General features: G+C 37.8%; 2 protein-coding genes across 2 annotated transcripts; both read right to left on the bottom strand.

Moving 5' to 3' along the window:
- Positions 1–4,180: 4,180 nt before the first annotated feature.
- On the bottom strand, positions 4,181–5,813 carry LOC141400622 (odorant receptor 67d-like). The gene is made up of 4 exons (XM_073979915.1): positions 5,467–5,813; positions 4,864–5,403; positions 4,569–4,758; positions 4,181–4,492 (listed from the first exon to the last, which is right to left on the bottom strand). The coding sequence occupies exons 2-4, from the start codon at positions 5,172–5,174 to the stop codon at positions 4,280–4,282; spliced, it is 714 nt and encodes a 237-aa protein (XP_073836016.1). The 5' UTR covers positions 5,175–5,403; positions 5,467–5,813; the 3' UTR covers positions 4,181–4,279.
- Positions 5,814–21,966: 16,153 nt separating this feature from the next.
- Positions 21,967–24,760, bottom strand: LOC141403287 (odorant receptor 67d-like). The gene is made up of 4 exons (XM_073985474.1): positions 24,647–24,760; positions 22,648–23,183; positions 22,353–22,542; positions 21,967–22,276 (listed from the first exon to the last, which is right to left on the bottom strand). The coding sequence occupies exons 1-4, from the start codon at positions 24,758–24,760 to the stop codon at positions 22,064–22,066; spliced, it is 1,053 nt and encodes a 350-aa protein (XP_073841575.1). The 3' UTR covers positions 21,967–22,063.
- Between the last annotated feature and the right edge of the window lie 1,234 nt (positions 24,761–25,994).

Below are 25,994 nucleotides of genomic sequence, written 5' to 3'. Positions count from 1 at the left end.
GGTGTTTAATGTGAAATGAAAATTCAAATATTGGTTAAACTATTTTTTATAGTTTTTATGTCTTCGTTTTTTTTTGTCAATTTTCATTTATTTTTGCAATGGAGATAAAAAATAGAAAATCTAATGATCAGTGGAATTACGGAGACTTTCCGTGGTCAATGAAGCACTACTCCCTTAAGAAACCAAATGATGTATCTCAACATCATCGACGTACACAGGGGATGACACAGCGACAAAAGTTGGAGGTAAGTTATTGTTTACAAAACCAGAAAATTTTTTAACAATGTGTTTATTATTTCAATTTTACTTACAGATGACAACGCCCAAGACTATCATTAATATGGTTAAAACCTGAGGTATTAAATATGACTTGTTTTAATGGTCAAAACTAATTGCAATAAAATGAAATAAACACATTTAGCATTGAATTCATTATTGTTCATTACGCGAGTATGAAATGACTTCGTAACATGAATGAAATCTTACGTTATATCAATGAAATGTGTCATTGATATTGAACCAACGTAAGCTTCATTGCATAGATGAAGAAGTTTCATTACAACAATGAAAATATTTCATTGCATTAATGAAGAAGTTTCGTTACGACAATGAAAGTATTTCATTGCATTAATAAACAAGTAAGTACGTATCAGTCAGCTGTGCTGACGGAGAAATACCCTCAGCCACTGACCAAGAAAAAAACAACAAAACCAAACCAAACACAATAATTATGCCGTATATAAAATATAGTGATGTTATATCACGAGTTTGCTTTAAAATCTGTACGTACCGTAACGTGGGCTTATACCAAATCACTGACATATACTAAACATTTTTGGCGACCAAACTTCCCCATTAAGGACTCAAAATATTAAATTATGTTAAAATAAGTTTGAAAGAAATTTTTGAAAAAGTTTTAGAGTTATCTTGGACAGTATCCGACAGGTTTTTGAATTTTTTTGGTCATTATCTCAGGGAGTATTGACTTACTTCGGAACAAAATGTACCATTTTAAATGAGGCCGCTCTAACAATCTACTGAAAAAGAGTCAAAAAGATGCGAGAGGAGCTCCTAAACTTCACTTTATCCGAATTTTGTGTGGCAGGTACCCGCAATCAAAAACACCCTGCGTCAAAAACACCCTGCCGTCAGGGTTTCTTGGAGCTTTTAGGCCAATATCTTAGGAATTAAAGCGAGCCACAAAAAAAACTTACTGAAAAAAATTTCAAAACGATCCGTGAGGAGCTCTTAAACTTCACTTTATCCGAATTTTGTGCGGGAGGTACTCGAAGGAGTGGACCGATACAATCCATATTGCAACCTGATACATGACTGTATAAAAAAGTACGATGTGCAAAATCTGCACCAATCAGAAATTTCCTTCGAGAATTATCTTGCGGATTTGCCATTAGTTGGTGACGTCAGGGTTTCTTGTAGCTTTTAGGCCAATACCTCAAGAAGTATGGACTTCCGCAAGAAAAAAATTGTACCGTCATAAAGGGAGCCGCAAGGAAAACTTACTGAAAAAAGTGCAAAACCATCCGAGAGGAGCCCTTAAAATTCACTTTATCCGAATTTTGTGTGGGAGGTACCCGAAGGAGTGGGCAGATATAGTTCATATTTGAACCAGATCTATATCTGGAAGGAATAATACGATGTGCAAAGTTTTGACCAAATCTATTGCTTCCTTCGAAAGTTATCGTTCAGACCATTTTACAGAAACATTTTGAACTTTTGTGGGGAAGGTACCAGAAGGAGTGAACGATATGACCCATCTTCGAACTTATACTAAGTTTGGACAAAATATTACGATACCCAAAATTTGGTTCGAATCGGTTGAACTGTTCGAGTGTTATCAAGCGCACAAGCCTGACAGATATTTTTCGTATCAAAATGTATAAACCTTCCTAGCCTAAAGGCTGAGGGTATTAAAAGTTTCATTGCATCAATGAAGGATTTTCATTGCATTAATGAAAAAGTTTCATTACATTAACGAAAAAGCTTCATTGCATCAATGAAGGATTTTGATTGCATTAATAAAAACGTTTCATTGCATTAACGAAAAAGTTTCATTGCATCATTGAAGAAGTTTCATTTCATCAATGAAGAAGTTTAATTGCATTAATGAAGGATTTTCATTGCATTAATGAACAAATTCGTTAATTTTACTTCAATGAAACTTTTTTCGCTTATTCAATGAAGCTCTACGTTGGTCCGACATCAATGACAAAAGTCATTGATACAACGTAGGATTTTATTCATATTACGTAGCATCTTCTTTCAGTGTATTCGATACAAACAGTTTGGAAAAAAGCTATTTCCATATCCTTAGCTCTCTATTTGTATCAGTTACCAAATTACCTTACTGGTCTCTATAGGAGAATTTGCCAGTTCCAGTGCCAAAGCCATCAGTTTGATGTTTCACTCTTTGGTCGAATTTTCGGACTTCATTCTGTCTCCTGTACATCTCGATTTGTTCACAATCCCGCTTTTCCATCTCTCTCTTTTTTTTGTGTGGAAAAGACGTTTGTCCTCTCTCCTTTTCTCCCGATACTTCCCTCGTGCGCTACGCGTTGCTACTGATTGTAAAGTAGCCCTATATGCCGCATTTTTCTCTTCGCTAGCAGCACGACACTTCCGGTCATACCATGGATTCCTTGGTGGAGGTCTCTGGTATCCAAGTAGTGATTTTGCGGCTGTTTGCATGGAGTGGGCAATGTTACATGTTATCGGGACGAGGAGTGCATTGATTAAGCAATTGGGCCAGTTGAGTGGAATATGCTGTGGCTATCTGTTGTGATTGCAGCTTACCGATGTCCAACTTTCGTGTTGTGTCTATCTATCTATCTATCTATCTATCTATCTATCTATCTATCTATCTATCTATCTATCTATCTATCTATCTATCTATCTATCTATCTATCTATCTATCTATCTATCTATCTATCTATCTATCTATCTATCTATCTATCTATCTATCTATCTATCTATCTATCTATCTATCTATCTATCTATCTCTCTAACTATCTATCTATCTCTCTATCTATCTATCTATCTATCTATCTATCTATCTATCTATCTATCTATCTATCTATCTATCTATCTATCTATCTATCTATCTATCTATCTATCTATCTATCTATCTATCTATCTATCTATCTATCTATCTATCTATCTATCTATCTATCTATCTATCTATCTATCTATCTATCTATCTATCTATCTATCTATCTATCTATCTATCTATCTATCTATCTATCTATCTATCTATCTATCTATCTCTCTAACTATCTATCTCTCTATCTATCTATCTATCTATCTATCTATCTATCTATCTATCTATCTATCTATCTATCTATCTATCTATCTATCTCTCTATCTATCTATCTATCTATCTATCTATCTATCTATCTATCTATCTATCTATCTATCTATCTATCTATCTATCTATCTATCTATCTATCTATCTATCTATCTATCTATCTATCTATCTATCTATCTATCTATCTATCTATCTATCTATCTATCTATCTATCTATCTTTGAAAAAAGTCTATCAGTCTCATACCATTGTCAGATGTTTCGCTGTGTAGACTGAATTTCCCGACTGTTGGGCCAAAGATATTCTCCTTTCCAATGTTAGCATTAAAATCGCCTAGTATAATTGTAATGTCATAGGCATGGCAACGGTCATAAGTTTCTTCTAAGCGCTCGTAAAATATATCTTTGGTCTGTTCGTCCTTGTCTTCAGTGGAAGCATGAGCGCAAATAAAGCTGATGTTGAAGAATTTAGGTTTTAATCGAATTGCAGCGAGTCTATCATTCACTGGGGTGAAGCTGGAGACCATATGTTTTAACCTCCGACCAACTACAATTCTTGAGATTTAGCCGTTCTAAAAAACACATAATTTTTATGCACATATAAGGGAAATATGCACATATTCAGACGAACCGGCTAAAATAACCGAAGCAACCGTGACTGTCCCCCCAACAAATATATGTTTTCTTGTGGAGCGAAATTATCCGAAAACGACTCCTCTTTCTATTGATTCTTCATTCCCTCATTGAGATTCTGTTTGTTTCTTACGCCTTGAAAGACAATGTCGTTTTCAAGTTCACATGTACTCATCCGCCATATGACTCTCCTTTGCATTAAGTTTTTCCCCATCAAAATATACACATTTTGTTAATAAGTAATTTATTTAGAAAGTGAATTGGTGCAAATCTACTGACAAATAACACGATATGTATGCGCAAAAGAAAATGTAAACATTTTACATTCATTCAACAAAAGTCATCAACAACATTGTTAAAGAATAAATTGTTTTTGTGATTTGTAGACCAGTATTCATCGATAGTTCCATTACTGATCCGATGGTTAATCCTGCGGTATTTTGAGCCACCATCAGCATGATACATAACATTTTCTTTTCCTTAACGGAAAGTTCGTACCAGCGAACATCATTGTAACAGGATTGAATGAATTCTTCGTTCTTCGCATTAAATGAGAGGATGATGAAAAACAAATGATTACAAAGAGGTCAAGTGGGATTTCCAAAGGTTACTTACTGTTATATCCACCAGTGTGCCCATGGCACAAAAAACCTGCATCATTACAAAACAATACGCCAAATAAATATAACCGGCTGGCCAAGTTCCCAAAAGTAGGCAAAATAGTGCACAAACTATGGCTACGAAGCAGGTGGTAATTTTTGCAAGCACATTCCAATAGCATATATCTCTGCTGGCGTTAAGGAAACTGTAACAAAAAATTTAAAATTTTTTACTCATTCACAGAAACAACAAAAAATATGCTACGCTAGGTACAGTCGAATTGAGTGGCTGTTGTCGAATTGCTACTTACATTAAATATTTCTGGTGAAACTTTATAATATCCTTTAAAGCAACCATAATGTCCCGTTTTCTTTCCAACTCCGACTCATAGTCATCATCATCTAATATTTGATTGATTTCACGAAATTTACATTGCAGAATTCCCTTAAATGTGGAGATCTGCGATATGGGTGTCAATATCGCCATATCAGCTGCATATAAACCAAAACCACCAACAGTTATAAAGGATGCCTGGACCCCATTTGTTATCCACAAACCGTGTGTGGTTTCAACATCCACGCCCGCCCGGTGCAAAGCCATACACAATTGCTTCGTGGGCATCAAAAATGAAATTGTATAGAACTGTAATCGAACTCATACCAAGGACCAGCATTAAATTAATAAAGGCACATATTTTCATTAAATTCGCCAGCAATTTTAAGCCCCGATTAAGATGTACACGATAATCGGAATGCAATCGTTCATATGTCTCATAAATATCATTACATTCGGATAGAAGAAAACGATATTTATCCTGTTTTACAATGAAACTAATGGAAACGCATAAACCCTGCGAACAATAGGATTTTGTTATTAAAAGTGGCCCAAAAAGTCGTTATCAATTTTGTTATACCTGCAACAGGGTTCCACCAGCCAATGAAATTACTTGAACCAGAATTGTCCAATCTCCCTCCTTGACATAACCGTCAATCATTGTAAAGGTGAGTAACAAAAAAGATACACACAAAAGTATAAAAAGCAGTACGGTACGAAAGTTCACGCGATAATTTTCATCGAAAACATCGACTCCACAAATGTCTGAACAAATCCGTGTAATGCGTATAATTGCATTTAAGCGTTGAGAATGTATTTTCGCCATGACGATTTGAACGGAATGAAGTTAAGATCTGTACTGACAACAATAAATTACGCACAATTGTGAAATTGAAAACGACGAAAGGCTTACACCACTCCTTTTCTGGGAGGTAATACAGCCAACTTATTAGCAGTGTATGGCAAATGTCCTTTCTCACATATTTATGCCGATTAATAATCGCTCTCGAAGGACGCAAAACATTAAAAAGTTGTTATAACACACAAACATACCCAGCAAAATAAATTGGAAGTAGTGCAATGTAGACTAGTTCTTTCACGGCATATTTTGATCCAAATCATACGGAGTCGTGAAAGAGGCACTCCATTCCTTACATTTTAACCGCATTCGGATGCGATCCAATGAATGACATCCTTTCCTCACATTTTAACAGCAATTCCTCACATTCTAGGAGCTGTCACTGACAGTTTGGCTGAACAAAGCGTGAAACTCCTGGATATACTGGAGCAGACGTTGGCCCTGCATCTCAGTCAGGGTGGCTATTCTACTAGGGCCGAGGACGGCTCATCGGATGACGCAATGAACACCACAGTCATTCTAGCGACTGTAGTCAACGATGAGTCGGCCTCGGCCTCAGTGGAACCAGCCACCTGTATAAACTGTGGACCAACCGATGCACCATCAACCCAACCATCGGCCGTAGCCGATGTTGCTGGCTTACAAGGACTTGCTGCTGTTGAAGAAGGAACTACGGCCAAAATACCGGCCGGAAAAGCTCCCACCACCTCAGACAGCTCTGCTAGTCAATGGACCAAAAAGAGGAGGGCGTACCACCGAGCAATGCACTTCCTCAGGAAGTATATTGACAGGGAACCCTCATCTATAACGTTGAGAGAATGTAATCTGATCAAGCTTAATCTCAAGGTAGTGAGAAAGATCGAAAGATCTCGCCCTCACTTACCCAAGAGAAATCCTGATATCAGTAAGCTTTCTCTCTTAACGGCTAATGAAGAGGTTAGGTCAATATCTACATCGACTCCCACAGTCCCCAAGGGCCAAACCGGGAGCGATGCTGACATGATCCGAAAACCATTAAATGATTCGCCTCCATCGACCTCAAAGCTTTCTTCAAAGGGATGTCCCGCCACACAGACAGGACAAACCTCACAGGAGAAGGCAGTCCAGTCGAAGGGGACGAATCATAAGAGCTCTAAATCTGGGAAGTCCGACCGAACACCGGCCTCCGCACCTGGGGAAGCACCTACCAAACGCAATCCATCTACACCAAAAAGTGCGGTGAAGAGAGATAGATCAATGGAGGAGCCACTCCCAGTGCTAAGAGACCCAATCCATGTCAACAACCCAAAATCAATACCTCCCTAAGCGGTTGCCCTACGACTGGGAACAGGAAAGATGCCGCAGACAGTTCAGCATCACAAGCTAACTCGGGCCACAAGGAATCTTCCGGTTCTCATCTTAAGAGCAACAGCAGGGGAAAAGGAACGAGCAGACCGATGGTGCCGGACGAGTTGCGAGCAGCGGTCATCGATAGATCTGACCCTGATTGGATAATCAGAGAGGAGAGGCTACTTATCGAAACTCGTCTGCGTGACATCGTGTTCTCAGGCGAAGGGGAACCTCCAAAGCACACCCAATTTGGCAGTGCCGCTCCATACAGAGGCGTTAGGGTCACCTGTTGTGAAAATAGGGAATCTCTGGATTTCCTCACTTCCACGATAGAGGGCCTTGGCGAACTCTGGGAGGGGTGTCAACTGGCAGTCGTTGGTGTCAAAGAGGTCCCTTTCAGAAGAGTGTTGTCAGCATGGGTTCCACCTCAACCTGTGGATCCCGCACGCGTACTGACTATACTCAGCAGACAAAACCCCAATCTTCGGACCAGCACATGAAATCTGGTCAGCCACAATCTGGAAAATGGAGGTGTTGTCATCAGGGTGTCAATAGACACTCAGGGGCAAGATTACCTAAGGACTCGAGAGGGCAAACTACATTTTGGTCTAGGATGGATCAGATTCGGAGGAACGGAAGCAGCAGCCGCTTCGCATAATGCAGATTAATCTGCATCACTGTAAAGCGGCTGCTGCTGAACTTCTTCTAGCCCACAAGAAATCCGAACTTGACATCGTCTTAATTCAGGAGCCCTATTTATACAAAAATAAGCACCTGCACCACCTTCGACACACCCAACGGGGACAAGGTAAGACCTGTATCTTTTCTAAGAAAAGTGTTAAACTAATATTTCTTTCTAATTTCAGCGGAGGTGATATTACTGCTGTAAGGATGTAATCAGCTCCCAGAGAGCCACCATATTCTCGTCCATTTACATGCCATTCGAGAGCCCTGACCCAACGGGCAAAGACATGGAGAAGCTCGTCAAAGAGATGGGTAGCACTTGTCTCATCATCCTAGGATGTGATGCCAATGCTCACCATTTCCACTGGGGCAGCAGCGACACAAATGCCAGAGGTGAGTCCGTATTCGAGTTTATCTTAAAACGTAATCTTAGAATATGTAACAGGGGAAACGAATACACTTTTCAAAATAGCCCTCATTAACAAATCCCTTATCAGTGACTGGAGGGTATCGGAAGAATGCTCCTTTTCGGATCATCGGAAGATACTCTTCCAGGTCTCTGTAAATGGTATTCGACAGCCACCATTTAGAAAACCGACTGGAACAAATTCAATGAACTAGTAAGCTTCAACCTGGAAGTATCACGCTAGCCCCAAACAGCCACAGAGGTTAGCAGTGCAGTGAAGCACGTGACAGAGGTTTTGGTGGACAGCTATGAGACAGCCTGCCCACAGATTGGGAGAACTATAAAGTATCTTTCAATAAGTACAACAGCGAAATAAAGAAGGCTCATGACCAGGAGAATTCAAACAATGGGTGAACACACAATATCATTTCTAACAACATACTGCCAACAACGAGCCGACACACTGCTTCTTCTCGCCAAGGGTCTGAAGTGGCTTCAACACGAACAAATTACAGCACCTTAATATGGCAAAACCTCCTCACTCGCTCTTCTCTCTAAAATAATTTCTCAACTGTCTTTCAATCCATAGCACTTACTTAACTATTGTTAATTACTTACTTACTTCTTCCCTCGATACCTTCTATGCAATTTTATTTCTTTTCTTTTTTCCAACCCACACTATAGGATGAACACAATGGACCATAAGGTCTCCGAGTGGAGTGGATGTCCAACACGACAGCTGCGCGTCCTTTAACCTAACCTAACCTAACCTAACCATTCCTCACATTTTAACAGCATTTGGATGCTATCTAACGATTGACATCCATTTCTCACATTTAAATTGCATTCGGATGCAGTTTAAGGGAGTCGTGAAAAGGCACTCCGTTCTATACATTTCACAAGCAGTTGCTTAGTGATCCCTAGCAAGCGAATTTGTAGATACCTACAACTACAGAAATTTTTCAAAGAAAGAAAACGTGTGCAACAGTTTCTAAAATTTTTATATAAAATAAAAAATACAACCAAAAGTTGGGAACATTTTTACGGTAACTCACTAGAAGAAAATTTCCTATAAGAACCCCTTTTGCAGATGAAGCAAAAACATTTCAGCTTGGATTAAATGGAGATCGGGCGAAACAAACTCAGTTGCGATTGAATTTAATGAAGAAATTTCAACATCTGTGTTATTGTAATAAAGTTCTTATTATTCTTGTTTAACACAAACAATAAATTCTTTTTATTGGTTTTGGGATTGTATGCAATGGTTTGCATTTTTATTGCATCTTTGAACTGCGTAAAATTACATTCCGAAGAGTACATTAAAATTCAAACTAAAGCACTGCATCAAAAAAAAAACGTGCTTTGGATGCAAATTGAACTGCATACTATTCTAAACTAAAGGGTTAGTAAAAATGCGATTCCAAAGGGATAGTTAAAATACAGTGCCGAAAGGTTAGTTAAAATGCAGTGCTAATGGAGTGCATCTTTCAGTAGTCACGCTCTTGTAAAAATCATGAGTGAAAATCACTTGTACATATGATTTAACTGCATCTTTGGAGGCAAACATTTTGCTGGGTATATACGCCTAGACGCAGATTATCTCATAACCGATGTAACTGCAAATCATTTCCCACAGTGACAATTGTAGGAAGCCTATGCCAATCAAGCAATTTGAACACTTGTCACCTGCCCAACATTTAATTGGTGCAATTGCCCTGTGACATTTAAATTAATTAGTAGATGTATGGTCATACGGTCAGGAGAGCTCACCAACCACTTAATTAATATTTTACTAAAACGAAGGGGAGATGAATTGCAACATACCCTATATGGACTTGAAAAAATTATACTTTAACAAATCCACGTTTTGTGGTCTAATGGTCTATGAAAAAATATTCTTTAAAAAATCCACGTTTTGTGGTCTAATGGTCTATGAAAAAATATTCTTTAAAAAATCCACGTTTTGTGGTCTAATGGTCTATGAAAAAATATTCTTTAAAAAATCCACGTTTTGTGGTCTAATGGTCTATGAAAAAATATTCTTTAAAAAATCCACGTTTTGTGGTCTAATGGTCTATGAAAAAATATTCTTTAAAAAATCCACGTTTTGTGGTCTAATGGTCTATGAAAAAATATTCTTTAAAAAATCCACGTTTTGTGGTCTAATGGTCTATGAAAAAATATTCTTTAAAAAATCCTCGTTTTGTTGTCTGATGGTCTGTGAAAATATATTCTTTAAAAAATCCACGATTCGTGGTCTAATGGTTCAAAAAAAAAAATATTCTTTAAAAAATCCACGTTTTGTGGTTTAATGGTCTATGAAAAAAAATTCTTTAAAAAATCCACGTTTTGTGGTCTGATGGTCTATAGAAAAATATTCTTTAAAAAATCCACGTTTTGTGGTCTGATGGTCTATGAAAAAATATTCTTTAAAAAATCCACGTTTTGTGGTCTGATGGTCTATGAAAAAATATTCTTTAAAAAATCCACGTTTTGTGGTCTGATGGTCTATGAAAAAATATTCTTTAAAAAATCCACGTTTTGTGGTCTGATGGTCTATGAAAAAATATTCTTTAAAAAATCTGCGTTTTGTTGTCTGATGGTCTATTACAAAAATATTCTTTAAAAAATCCATGTTCTGTGGTTTAATGGTCTATGAAAAAATATTCTTTAAAAAATCCACGTTTTGTGGTCTAATGGCCTATGTAAAAAAAATTTTCTTTAAAAAATCCATGTTCTGTGGTTTAATGGTCTATGAAAAAATATTCTTTAAAAAATCCACGTTTTGTGGTCTAATGGCCTATGTAAAAAAAATTTTCTTTAAAAAATCCACGTTTTGTGGTCTAATGGTCTATGAAAAAATATTCTTTAAAAAATCCAAGTTTTGTGGTCTAATGGTCTATGAAAAAATATTCTTTAAAAAATCCACGTTTTGTGGTCTGATGGTCTATGGAAAAATATTCTTTAAAAATCCCTGTTTTGTGGTCTGATGGTCTATGAAAAAATATTCTTTAAAAAATCCACGTTTTTTGGTCTGATAGTCTATGGAAAAATATTCTTTAAAAAATCCCTGTTTTGTGGTCTGATGGTCTATGAAAAAATATTCTTTAAAATATCCACGTTTTATAGATTGTTGGTCCTTGAAAAAATATTCTTTAAAATATCCACGTTTTATAGGTTGTTGGTCATTGAAAAAATATTCTTTAAAATATCCACGTTTTATAGGTTGTTGGTCCTTGAAGAAATATTCTTTAAAAAATCCACGTTTTGTGGTTTAATGGTCTATGAAAAAATATTCTTTAAAAAATCCATGTTCTGTGGTTTAATGGTCTATGAAAAAATATTCTTTAAAAAATCCACGTTTTGTGGTTTAATGGTCTATGAAAAAATATTCTTTAAAAAATCCACGTTTTGTGGTGTAATGGTCTATGAAAAAATATTCTTTAAAAAATCCACATTTTGTGGTCTAATGGTCTATGAAAAAATATTCTTTAAAAAATCCAAGTTTTGTGGTCTAATGGTCTATGAAAAAATATTCTTTAAAAAATCCACGTTTTGTGGTCTGATGGTCTATGAAAAAATATTCTTTAAAAATCCCTGTTTTGTTGTCTGATGGTCTATGAAAAAATATTCTTTTAAAAACCGCGTTTTGTTGTCTGATGGTCTATTAAAACAAGTAAGAACGGCGTTAAGTTCGGCCGGGCCGAACTTGTTATACCCTCCACCACAAGTTCTATTGAAGTAAAATGGAGGTACCTTTCCATGGGGCTATATGAAGGCGTGGACCTATACCTATACAAATTTAAAGGGGAAGTTTGAGTACCCCCAACGAAGTCTAAATACCAAATTTCAGCCATTTCGGTGGAATATTGATGCCGCAACGATCAAAATACCGAAAATCGGGAGGTACCGTTCTATGGGGGCTATATGAAGGCATGGACCGATACCGACAAAATTCTGGGGGAAAGTTTTGTACCACCAACGTAGACAACGTACCAAATTTAAGCCATTTCGGTGTGATAATGAAGCTAAAACCTTCAAAATACCGAAAATTGGGAGGTACCGTTCTATGGGGGCTATATGAAGGTGTGGACCGATACCGACAAAATTCTGGGGGAAAGTTTTATACCCCTAAAGAAGACTACGTACCAATTTTCAGCTATTTTGGTAGGATAATGAATCTAAAACCTTCAAAATACCGAAAATCGGGAGGTACCGTTCTATGGGGACTACATGAAGGTGTGGACCGATACCGACAAAATTCTCGGGGAAAGTTTTATACCCCCAAAGAGGACTATATACCAAATTTCAGCCATTTTGGTAGGATAATGAAGCTAAAACTTTAAAAATTCCGAAAATCGGGAGGTACCGTTCTATGGGGGCTATATGAAGGTGTGGACCGATACCGACAAAATTCTCGGGGAAAGTTTTATACCCCTAAAGAAGACTACGTACCAAATTTCAGCCATTTTGGTAGGATAGTGAAGCTAAAACTTAAAAAATACCGAAAATCGGGAGGTACCGTTCTATGGGGGCTATATCAAAACGTGGACCGATATATCCCATTTTCAATACCAACCATCCTGCAAGTAATAAAAACTTCTGTACCAAATTTTGACTCTCTATCTTTAAAATTGCGAGCTGTATCTTGATTTCAACAGACAGACAGACGGACGGACGGACGGACGGACAGACGGACATGTTCAAATCGACATAGAATTTTATGCTGATCAATAATATATATACTTTATAGGGTCTCCGACGAATATTTCGATGTGTTACAAACGGAATGACAAATTTAATTATACCCTCCATATGGTGGAGGGTATAAAAATATTCTTTAAAAAATCCATGTTCTGTGGTTTAATGGTCTATGAAAAAATATTCTTTAAAAATCCACGTTTTGTGGTCTGATGGCCTATGAAAAAATATTCTTTAAAAATCCTCGTTTTGTTGTCTGATGGTCTATTAAAAAAATATTCTTTAAAAAATCCATGTTCTGTGGTTTAATTGTCTATGAAAAAATATTCTTTAAAAAATCCACGTTCTGTGGTCTAATGGTCTATGAAAAAATATTCTTTAAAAAATCCACGTTCTGTGGTCTAATGGTCTATGAAAAAATATTCTTTAAAAAATCCACGTTTCGTGGTCTAATGGTTCAAAAAAAAATATTCTTTAAAAAATCCACGTTTTGTGGTCTAATGGTCTATGAAAAAATATTCTTTAAAAAATCCACGTTTTGTGGTCTAATGGTCTATGGAAAAATATTCTTTAAAAAATCCCTGTTTTGTGGTCTGATGGTCCTTGAAAAAATATTCTTTAAAATATCCACGTTTTATAGATTGTTGGTCCTTGAAAAAATATTCTTTAAAAAATCCACGTTTTGTGGTGTGATGGTCTATTAAAAAATATTCTTTAAATAAAAAATATGTTTTTATTTATAAATGCAATTAAAACTAGAAAACTACAATAAATTACGCACAATTGTGTAATTAAAAACGACGAAGGGCTTACACCACTCCTTTTCTGTGAGGTAATAAAGCCAACTTATTAGCAGTATTTGGCAAATGTCCTTTTTCACATATTTATGCCGATAAATAATCGCTCTCGAATGGCACAAAACATTTAAAAAGTTGTTATAACACACATACATATATACGCTTAGACGCAGATTATCTCATAACCGATGTAACTGCAAATCATTTCCCACAGTGACAATTGTAGGAAGCCTATGCCAATCAAGCAATTTGAACACTTGTCACCTGCCCAACATTTAATTGGTGCAATTGCCCTATGGCATTTAATTTAATTAGTACACGCATGGCCATACGGTCAGGAGAGCTCACCAATCAATTACTTAATCAATATTTTACTAAAAGGAGGGGGAGATGAATTGCAACATAACCTATATGGACTTGAAAAAATTATTCGTTAACAAATCCACGTTTTGTTGTCTGATGGTCTATTAAAAAATATTCTTTTAAAAATCCATGTTTAGTGGTCTCAGCCGCTAACCAAAAAGAAAAAAAAAACAAAAACTAAACCAAACAAACCAAACACAATAATTATGCCGTATATAAAATATATCGATTTTGAATCAAGAGTTTGGTTGGTTGCGGATTTATAGTTGGTCGGAGGTTATAACATCTGCTCTCCAGCTTTACCCCAGTGAATAAAAGACTCGCTGCAATTCGATTAAAAGCAAAATTCTTCAACATCAGATTTATTTGCGTTCATGCTCCCACTGAAGACAAGGACTAACAGACCAAAGATATATTTTACGAGCGCTTAGAAGAAACTTATGACCGTTGCCCTGTCCATGACATTAAAATTATACTAGGCGATTTTAATGCCAAAATTGGAAAGGAAAATATCTTTGGCCCAACAGTCGGGAAATTCAGTCTCCACAGTGAAACATCTGACAATGGTATGAGGCTGATAGACTTCGAAGCTGCAAAAACATGGTAGTTAGCAGTACCAGATTTAATCATCTCGATATTCATAAGGGCACCTGGCTGTCTTCAGATCAAAGAACAAGTAATAAAATTGATCATGTTGTAATAGATGGAAGACATTCATCCAGCGTGTTGGATGTACAATCGTTCCGAGACGCAAACATTGATTCGGACCACAACCTTGTTGCAGCAAAGGTACGTATCCGTCTAAACGTTGCAAATAAAGCACGAACAGACACAACGCGGAAGTTGGACATCGATAGGCTGCAAACACAACAGATAGCCACAGCATATTCCACTCAACTAGCCCAATTGCTTAACGCGAGCACTCCTTGTCCCGATAACATAACAACACAATGGCAAAATATTGCCCACTCCATGCAAACAGCCACAAAATCTATACTTGGATTCCAGAGACCTCCACAAAGGAATTCATGGTATGACCAGGAGTGTCGTGCTGCTACCGAAGAGAAAAATGCGGCATATAGAGCTACTTTACAATCAGTAGCAACGCGTAGCACACGAGAGAGATATCGGGAGAAAAGGAGAGAAGAGAAACGTTTTTTTCGTAAGAAAAAGAGAGAAATGGAAAAGCGGGAGTGTGAAAAAATCGGGATGTACAGGAGCCAGAATGAAGTCCGAAAATTCTACCAAAGAGTGAAACATCAAACAGATGGCTTTGGTATAGGCACATCCTCCTGTAGAGACCAGCAAGGTAATCTGGTAACAGATTTAAATAGCGTGCTCAGGATATGGAAGGAACATTTCTCCAATCTGCTGGTATCCAATAGTAGCGAAGACGATAATACCACAGATCCAATCCCAGAAGATGGTATAGAATGTATACCGCCCCGCCAAGATGAGGTAAAAACAGCAATCAACCGGCTGAAGAATAATAAAGCAGCAGGAGCCGATGGCTTACCAGCCGAGCTGTTTAAAACCGGAGGCGACGCGCTGATAAGGTGTATGCATCAGCTAGTTAGCACCATCTGGCAGGAAGAACGCGTACCCGACGATTGGAACCTGAGCATCCTGTGTCCCGTCCACAAGAAAGGAGATAAGACTGTATGCTCAAACTATAGGGGCATAAGTCTTCTCCCTATTGCCTATAAGATAGTGTCAGGGATATTGTGCGAACAACTAAAGCCAATGGTCAACGAAATAATTGGACCATACCAATGTGGCTTTAGACCTGGCAAGTCCACCATTGACCAGATATTTACCCTGCGGCAAATCCTAGAGAAGACCCAAGAGATGCAGATCGACACATTTCACCTTTTTGTCGATTATAAAGCAGCATTCGACAGTCCCCTCCGATCAAAGGTATTCCATGCAATGTCTGAATTTGGTATCCCCGCAAAGCTCATCCGGCTTTGTAAGACGATTTTAACTGATATTAGGTCCTCAGTTAAAATTGGAAAGAACCTCTTCGAAGAATTTTGTACCAAAAGAGGTTTCAGACAAGGAGACAGCATTTCGTGGGACCTATTCTACATTTTGCTGGAAAAGGTAATACGAGATGCAAATGTCAAAAGAAATGTCACAATTTACACCAATAGCCACATGTTACTTGCTTATGCTGATGACATAGACATCATGGGACGATCAGTAAAGAAAGTAACTGATAACTTTAGGAAGGTCGAAGCAGAATCTGCGAAAGTGGGTCTGGCGGTAAACGGCGAAAAGACCAAATTGATGGTGTCGACGGGCAAAGCGTCCATAGAGCTCGGACCAACTGTGGAAGTTGGTACCTATAACTTTGAGGTTGTTAAAGACTTCGTCTACCTCGGCACTGCCATAAACATTACAAACAACATCAGTTGTGAAATAAGAAGAATAATTGTTTTGGCCAACAGATGCTACTATGGTTTAAGTAAGCAATTTAAAAACAAAGCCACATCTCGTCAAACAAAAATAACACTATACAAAACGCTGATACTACCCGTGTTAATGTATGCCTCCGAAGCATGGGTACTTGCGCAAGCAGATAAGGCAGTGCTTGGTGTGTTTGAGAGGAAAATTCTTCGAAGGATCTTCGGGCCGATTTGCGTTGACGGTGAATATCGACGTCGTATGAACCACGAGCTATATCAGCTATACAAAGACATGAATATAGTTAAACGTATCGAGATGCAACGATTGCGTTGGCTAGGCCATATCATGAGAATGAGCGATGATGAACCCGCTAAAAAGGCGTATGAATACATGCCACTTGGCGGTGCACGCAGAATCGGCAGGGCGAAGCTTCGATGGAGCATACAAGTGAATGAAGAAATGAAAAGGCGCGGTATTCCAAAAAGTCGAGAAACAGACGTTTTACATTAGAAATGTTACATAAAATAAATATCCCGAATGACCAAAGAATGAACTACAAAACCGACACGGACCACTGTGCGCATATCTATAGGAATTAAGTTCATAAGCATAGACCGAAAGAACTTTAGTTTAGCGTAGACAGTGCAACAAACCTGTGGCTTCTCTCACAAACATGTAAATTTCTGTTTTGTACTTGGTTATTATCTGTTTATAATATATTGTGTTTTTCGTAGAATATCCCTGAAGATGACTGTCGACGACAGTCGAAATTTTGGAAACAATAAAATTTAAAAAAAAAAAAAAAAAACATTAAAATAAACATTGTTTTATTCGACCTTTAGCCAAACTAAATCCAACAAAGTATTACAACAACAGGTCAACAATATAAAAACAATAACATACCATATAAATTACTAAAAATTGTTTATGGTTTTCAATTTTGCTTACAGATGACAACGCCCAAAAGGATACTTAACTTCGCTGAAAGTAAGTATGAAGTGTTTAATGAGAAATGAAAATCCAAATATTGGTTAAACTATTTTTTTATAGTTTTTATGTCTTCGTTTTTTTTTGTCAATTTTCATTTATTTTTGAAATGGAGATAAAAAATAGAAAATCTAATGATCAGTGGAATTACGGAGACTTTCCGTGGTCAATGAAGCACTACTCCCTTAAGAAACCAAATGCTGTATCTCAACATCATCGACGTACACAGGGGATGACACAGCGACAAAAGTTGGAGGTAAGTTATTGTTTACAAAACCAGTAAATTTTTTAACAATGTGTTTATTATTTCAATTTTACTTACAGATGACAACGCCCAATACTATCATTAATGTGGTTAAAACCTGAGGTATTAAATATGACTTGTTTTAATGGTCAAAACTAATTGCAATAAAATGAAATAAACACATTTAGCATTGACTTCATTATTGTTCATTACGCTAGTATGAAATGACTTCGTAACATGAATGAAATCTTACGTTACATCAATGAAATGTGTCATTGATATTGAACCAACGTAAGCTTCATTGCATAGATGAAGAAGTTTCATTACAACAATGAAAATATTTCATTACATTAATGAAGAAGTTTCGTTACGACAATGAAAGTATTTCATTGCATTAATAACAAGTAAAAAAGCATTAAGTTCGGCCGGGCCGAACTTTTCATACCCTCCACCATAAAATATTCTGAACTAAAATGGAATAATTACTTTTCATTCCTGTCCCCAACTTTAAGTGGGTACGTTAAAATGTCAGATAATGTTTATGTACATTTATGCTTCATTCGGGAGGCCCTTTTTTATGGTGCCTATATCTAACTATGTATGTTGACAATTTTTGGTGGACTAGAAATTGGGAGGTACTGTTATATAGAAGTTATAATAAAACATGGACCTATGTTGACAGTTTTTGATGGGAGCCTTTAATATCAAATAACTCCTAATTCGGTTAAAAAATTTAGCTAGAATCTCCAAAATATCGAAAATCGGTACATAACGTGGGAACTTCAAAAGTCATTAACAGCTAGTTCGGAGGTATCTGGGCTATACGAAAATATGAACTTAAATGAACCGTTATATGGGGGCTATACCAAAACGTGGACCTATGTCCACAAGTTTTGTTATATAAGTTTATTGATACTTAAGAACCCTAAATGTCAAGTTATAGCTAAATCGGTCTGAAAATGTAGCTAAAACTGTCAAAATACCGTAAATCGGGGGGTACCGTTATATGGGGGCTATACCAAAACGTGGACATATGTCCACAAGTTTTGTTATATAAGTTTATTGACATTTAAGAACATTAAATGTCAAATTATAGCTACATCGGTCTGAAAATGTAGCTACAAACGTCAAAACACCGCAAATCGGGGGTACCGTTATATGGGGGCTATACCAAAACGTGGACCTATGTCCACAAGTTTGGTTATATAAGTTTATTGACACTTAAGAACCCTAAGTGTCAAAATATAGCTAAATCGGTCTGAAAATGTAGCTAAAACTGTCAAAATACCGTAAATCGGGGGGTACCGTTATATGGGGTCTATACCGAAACGTGGACCTATGTCCACAACTTTTGTTATATAAGTTTATTGACATTTAAGAACCCTAAATGTCAAATTATAGCTACATCGGTCTGAAAATGTAGCTAAAAACGTCAAAATACCGCAAATCGGAGGGTACCGTTATATGGGGGCTATACCAAAACGTGGACCTATGTCCACAAGTTTTGTTATATAAGTTTATTGACACTTAAGAACCCTAAATGTCAAATTATAGCTATATCGGTCTGAAAATGTAGCTAAAAACATCAAAACACCGTAAATCGGGGGGCACCGTTATATGGGGGCTATACCAAAACGGGGACCTATGTACACAACTTTTGTTATATAAGTTTATTGACACTTAAGAACCCTAAATGTTAAATTATAGCTACATCGGTCTGAAAATGTAGCTAAAAACGTCAAAATACCGTAAATTGGGGGGTACCGTTATATGGGGGCTATACCAAAACGTGGACCTATGTCCACAAGTTTTGTTATATATATTTATTGACACTTAAGAACCCTAAATGTCAAATTATAGCCAAATCGGTCTGAAAATGTAGCTGAAAACGTCAAAATACCGTAAATCGGGGGGTACCGTTATATGGGGGCTATACCAAAACGTGGACCGATATATCCCATCTTCGAACTTGATCTTCCGAACTTGATCTTCCGACGGCTAAAAAAATGGTATTTCCCAATTTTCAGCGAAATCGGTCAACAAATGCGACCTGTATGTTGCGAACGGACGGACGGACGGACATGCATAAATCAACTCAGAAAGTGATTCTATGTATATCCCTAGAAGGAACTATGGGTCTATCTCGCTTCCTTTTGTATGTTACATACAAATGCACTAACACATAATACCCCTTACCACATAGTGGTGTAGGGTATAAAAAGGAGGGTTGGCGTTTTTTATTTGGGATGACGATTTTTATTTTGTTTTTCAAAATAGTCACGCTTAATCCCATAGTCGTTGTTTTGATATTTTATTAAAACAATTTTAATTTATTAGTGGGAAAAATTGGCGATGTTTACCAAGGGGTAAAGCAGCGAAGACTATAGTTTCAGATCTCGCCACAGATCTTCATCAGTTCCTTTGTTTCTTGTTTTTCAACAAGAAACTTTTTATACCCAAGGGTCAATTGCCTTACCCCTTGGTAAACATTTTTTCCCACTAATAAATTAAAATTGTTTTAATAAAATAATAAAACAACGACTATGGGATTAAGCCTGACTATTTTGAAAAACATTAATAAAAAAGTTCCATTGCATTAATGAAGGATTTTCATAGCATTAATGAAAAAGTTTCATTGCATTAACGAAAAATTTCTATTGCATCATTGAAGAAGTTTCATTTCATCAATGAAGAAGTTTCATTGCATTAATGAAGGATTTTTATTGCATTAATGAACAAATTCGTTAATTTTACTTCAATAAAACTTTTTTCGTTTATTCAATGAAGCTCTACGTTGGTTCGACATCAATGACAAAAGTCATTGATACAACGTAGGATTTCATTCATATTACGTAGCTTTTTCTTTCAGTGTATTCGATACAAACAGTTTGGAAAAAAGCTATTTCCATATCCTTAGCTCTCTATCTGTATCAGTTACCAAATTACCTTACTGGTCTCTATAGAAGTATTTGCCAGTTCCAGTGCCAAAGCCGTCAGTTTGATGTTTCACTCTTTGGTCGAATTTTTGGACTTCATTCTGTCTCCTGTACATCTCGATTTGTTCACAATCCCGCTTTTCCATCTCTCTCTTTTTTTCTGTGGAAAAGACGTTTGTCCTCTCTCCTTTTCTCCCGATACCTCCCTCGTGCGCTACGCGTTGCTACTGATTGTAAAGTAGCCCTATATGCCGCATTTTTCTCTTCGGTAGCAGCACGACACTTCCGGTCATACCATGGATTCCTTGGTGGAGGTCTCTGGTATCCAAGTAGTGATTTTGCGGCTGTTTGCATGGAGTGGGCAATGTTACATGTTATCGGGACGAGGAGTGCTTTGATTAAGCAATTGGGCCAGTTGAGTGGAATATGCTGTGGCTATCTATCTATCTATCTATCTATCTATCTATCTATCTATCTATCTATCTATCTATCTATCTATCTATCTATCTATCTATCTATCTATCTATCTATCTATCTATCTATCTATCTATCTATCTATCTATCTATCTATCTATCTATCTATCTATCTATCTATCTATCTATCTATCTATCTATCTATCACAACGTGTTCAATTTGATTTCTTGTTTTTTGATCTGGCGACAGCCAGGTGCCGTTATGAATATCGAGATGCTTAAATCTGGTACTGCTAACCACCATGTTTTTTCCAGCTGCAAAGTCTATCAGCCTCATACCATTGTCAGATGTTTCGCTGTGGAGACTGAATTTCCCGACTGTTGGGCCAAAGATATTCTCCTTTCCAATGTTAGCATTAAAATCGCCTAGTATAAATGTAATGTCATGGGCATGGCAACGGTCATAAGTTTCTTCTAAGCGCTCGTAAAATATATCTTTGGTCTGTTCGTCCTTGTCTTCAGTGGAAGCATGAGCGCAAATAAAGCTGATGTTGAAGAATTTTGCTTTCAATCGAATTGCAGCGAGTCTTTCATTCACTGGCGTGAAGCTGGAGACCAGATGTTTTAACCTCCGACCAACTACAATTCTTGAGATATAGCCGTTTTAAAAAACACATAATTTTTATGCACATATAACGGAAATATGCACATATTCAGACGAACCGGCTAAAATAACCGAAGCAACCGTGACTGTCCCCCCAACAAATATATGTTTCCTTGAAGAGCGAAATTATCCGAAAACGACTCTTCTTTCTATTGATTCTTCATTCCTTTATAGAGATTCTGTTTGTTTTTACGCCTTGAAAGACAATGTCGTTTTCAAGTTCACATGTACTAATCCGCCATATGACTCTCCTTTGCATTAAGTTTTTCCCCATCAAAATATACACATTTTGTTAATAAGTAATTTATTTAGAAAGTGAATTGGTGCAAATCTACTGACAAATAACACGATATGTATGCGCAAAAAAATTTAAACATTTTACATTCATTCAATAAAATTCAATAACAACATTGTTAAGGAATAAATTGTTTTTGATATCTGTAGACCAGTGTTCATTGATAGTTCCATTACTGATCCGATAGTTAAGCCTGTGGTATTTTGAGCCACCATCAGCATGATACATAACATTTTCTTTTCCTTAACGGAAAGTTCGTACCAGCGAACATCATTGTAACAGGATTGAATGAATTCTTCGTTCTTCGCATTAAGTGAGAGGATGTTGAAAAACAATTTATTACATAGAGATCAAGTGGGGTTTCCAAAGCTTACTTACTGTTATATCCACCAGTGTGCCCATGGCACAAAAAACCTGCATCATTACAAAACAATACGCCAAATAAATATAACCGGCTGGCCAAGTTCCCAAAAGTATGCAAAATAGGGCACAAACTATGGCCACGAAGGAGGTGGTAATTTTCGCAAACACATTCCAATAGCATACATCTCTGCTGACGTTAAGGAAACTGTAACAAAAAATTTAAAATTGTTTACTCATTCACAGAAACAACAAAAAATATGCTACGCTAGGTACAGTCGAATTGAGTGGCTGTTGTCGAATTGCTACTTACATTAAATATTTTTGGTGAAACTTTATAATATCCTTTAAAGCAGCCATAGTGTCCTGTTTTCTTTCCAACTCCGACTCATAGTCATCATCATCTAATATTTGATTGATTTCACGAAATTTACATTGCAGAATTCCCTTAAATGTGGAGATCTGCGATATGGGTGTCAACATCGCCATATCAGCTGCATACAAACCAAAACCACCAACAGTTATAAAGGATGCCTGGACCCCATTTGTTAGCCATAAAAAATAAGTGGTTTCAAGATCCACACCCGGTGCATAGCCATATACAATTGTTTCGTGGGCATCAAAAATGAAATTGTATAGAACTGTAATCGAACTCATGCCAAGGGCCAGCATTAAATTAATAAAGGCACATATTTTCATTAAATTCGCCAGCAATTTTAAGCCCCGATTAAGATGTACACGATAATCGGAATCCAAACGTTCATATGTCTCATAAATGTCATTACATTCGGATAGAAGAAAACGATATTTATCCTGGTTTACAATGAAACCAATGGGTACGAATACACCCTGCGAACAATAGGATTTTTTAGTAAAAAGCCCAAAAAGTCGTTATCAATTTTGTTATACCTGCAACAAGGTTCCACCAGCCAATGAAATTACTTGAACCAGAATTGTCCAATCTTCCTCCTTGACATAAACCGTCAATCATTGTAAAGGTGAGTAACACAAAAGATACACACAAAAGTAGAAAAAGGAGTACGGTACGAAAGTTCACGCGATAATTTTTATCGAAAATATCGACACCACAAACGTCTGAACAAATCCGTGTAATGCGTACAATTGCATTTAAGCGTTGAGAATATATTTTCGCCATGACGATTTGAACGGAATGATGTTAAGATCTGTACTGACAACAAAAAATTACGCACAATTATGAAATTCAAAACGACGAAAGGCTTACATCACTCCATTTCTGGGAGGTAATACAGCCAACTTATTAGCAGTGTATGGCAAATGCCCTTTCTCACATATTTATGCCGATTAATAATCGCTTTCGAATGACGCAAAACATTAAAAAGTTGTTATAACACACAAACATACCCAGCAAAATAATTTGGAAGTAGTGCAATGTAGACTAGTTCTTTCACGACATATTTTGATGCAGTTACATTTGATGCATTACATTTTAACCGCATTCGGATGCGATCCAATGAATGACATCCTTTCCTCTCATTTTAACAGCATCTGGATGCAGTTCAATCAGAGTCGTGAAAAAGACACACCAATACCGGTTGGAAAAGCTCCCACCACCTCAGAAAACTCTGCTAGTCAATGGACCAAAAAGAGGAGGGCGTACCACCGAGCAATGCACTTCCTCAGGAAGTACATTGACATGGAACCCTCATCTATAACGTTGAGAGAATGTAAGCTGATCAAGATTAATATCAAGGTAGTGAGAAAGATCGAAAGATTTCACCCTCACTTACCCAAGAGAAATCCTGATATCAGTAAGCTTTCTCTCTTAACGGCTAATGAAGAGGTTGGGTCAATATCTACATCGACTATCACAGCCCTAAGGGCCAAACCGGGAGCGATGCTGACATGATCCGAAAACAATGAAATGAATCGCCTCCTTCGACCTCAAAGCTTTCTTCAAAGGGATGTCGCGCCACACAGACAGGACAAACCTCACAGGAGAAGGCAGTCAAGTCGAAGGGGACGAATCATAAGAGCTCTAAATCTGGGAAGTCAGACCGAACACCGGCCTCCGCACCTGGGGGAGCACCTACCTAACCCAATCCATCTCCACCAAAAAGTGTGGTGAAGAGAGATAGGTCAATGGGGGAGCCACTCCCCAGTGCTAAGAGACCCACTCCAGGTCAACAACCCAAAATCAATACCTCTCCAGGCGGTTGCCCTAAGACAGGGAACAGGAAAGATGCCGCAGACAGTTCAGCATCACAAGCTAACTCGGGCCACAAGGAATCTTCCGGTTCTCATCTTAAGAGAAACAGCAGGGGAAAAAGAACGAGCAGACCGATGGTGCCGGACGAGTTGCGAGCAGCGGTCATCGATAGATCTGACCCTGATTGGATAATCAGAGAGGAACGATGGCTACTTATCGAAACTCGTCGGCGTGACATCGTGTTCTCAGGCGAAGGGGAACCTCCAAAGTACACCCAATTTGGCAGTGCCGCTCCATAGAGAGGCGTTAGGGTCATCTGTTGTGAAAATAGGGAATCTCTGGATTTCCTTACTTCCACGATAGAGGGCCTTGGCGAACTCTGGGAGGGGTGTCAACTGGCAGTCGTTGGTGTCAAAGAGGTCCCTTTCAGAAGAGTGTTGTCAGCATGGGTGCCACCTCCACCTGTGGATCCCGCACACATACTGACCATACTCGGCAGACAAAACCCCAATCTCCGGACCAGCACATGGAATCTGGTCAGCCACAATCCGGAAAATGGAGGTGTTGTCATCAGGGTGTCAATAGACACTCAGGGGCAAGATTACCTAAGGATTTGAGAGGGCAAAATACATTTTGGTCTAGGATGGATCAGATTCCGCCTAGGATGAAAGTAGTGGAGGAACGGAAGCAGCAGCCGCTTCGCATAATGCAGATTAATCTGCATCACTGCAAAGCGGCTGCTGCTGAACTTCTTCTAGCCCTCAAGAAATCCGAAGTTGACATCGTCTTAATCCAGGAGCCCTATTAAAACAAAAATAAGATTGCTGGGTTAAACGATAGCAACTACACCACCTTCGCCACACCCAACGGGGACAAGGTAAGAACCTGTGTAGTTGCTAAGAAGTGTCTTAAACTAATATTTCTCTCTAATTTCAGCGGAGGTGATATTACTGCTGTAAGGATGGAATGCAGCTCCCAGAGAGCCACCATATTCTCGTCCATTTACATGCCATTCGAGAGCCCTGACACACCGGGCAAAGACGTGGAGAAGCTCGTCAAAAAATGGGTAGCACTTGGCTCATCAACCTAGGATGTGATGCCAATGCTCACCATTTCCACTGTGGCAGCAGCGACACAAATGCCAGAGATGAGTCCGTATTTGAGTTTATCTTAAAACATAATCTTAGAATATTCAACAGGGGAAACGAATACACTTTTCAAAATAGAATCAGGGGGAGGTTATAGACATAACCTTCATTAACAAAGACGAATCCCTTATCAGTGACTGGAGGGTATCGAAAGAATGCTCCTTTTCGGATCATCGGAAGATCGGACAGCCACCATTTAGAAATCCACGGAAAACCGACTGGAACAAATTCAATGAACTAGTAAGCTCCAAGCTGGGAGTATCACGCTACTCCCAAACAGCCACAGAGGTTAATAGTGCAGTGAAGCACGTGACAGAAGTTTTG

The sequence above is a fragment of the Musca autumnalis genome, unplaced genomic scaffold (assembly GCF_047663935.1).
Source record: "Musca autumnalis isolate F117 unplaced genomic scaffold, ASM4766393v1 scaffold_4, whole genome shotgun sequence".
Lineage (NCBI taxonomy): Eukaryota > Metazoa > Arthropoda > Insecta > Diptera > Muscidae > Musca > Musca autumnalis.
Note: the sequence above shows the minus strand (reverse complement) of the source record. Positions and strands in the feature narration are given on the sequence as shown.

Excerpts from the sequence above, each read along its gene's own strand:
- LOC141400622 (XM_073979915.1), bottom strand. The coding sequence starts at position 5,174 with ATGCCCACGAAGCAATTGTGTATGGCTTTGCACCGGGCGGGCGTGGAT. Across the intron at positions 4,759-4,863 it reads TTTCACCAGAAATATTTAAT|TTTCCTTAACGCCAGCAGAG; the intron begins GTAAGTAGCAAT and ends TTTTTGTTACAG. Across the intron at positions 4,493-4,568 it reads GCACACTGGTGGATATAACA|AACGAAGAATTCATTCAATC; the intron begins GTAAGTAACCTT and ends TTTAATGCGAAG.
- LOC141403287 (XM_073985474.1), bottom strand. The coding sequence starts at position 24,760 with ATGTCACGCCGACGAGTTTCGATAAGTAGCCATCGTTCCTCTCTGATT. Across the intron at positions 22,543-22,647 it reads TTTCACCAAAAATATTTAAT|TTTCCTTAACGTCAGCAGAG; the intron begins GTAAGTAGCAAT and ends TTTTTGTTACAG. Across the intron at positions 22,277-22,352 it reads GCACACTGGTGGATATAACA|AACGAAGAATTCATTCAATC; the intron begins GTAAGTAAGCTT and ends CTTAATGCGAAG.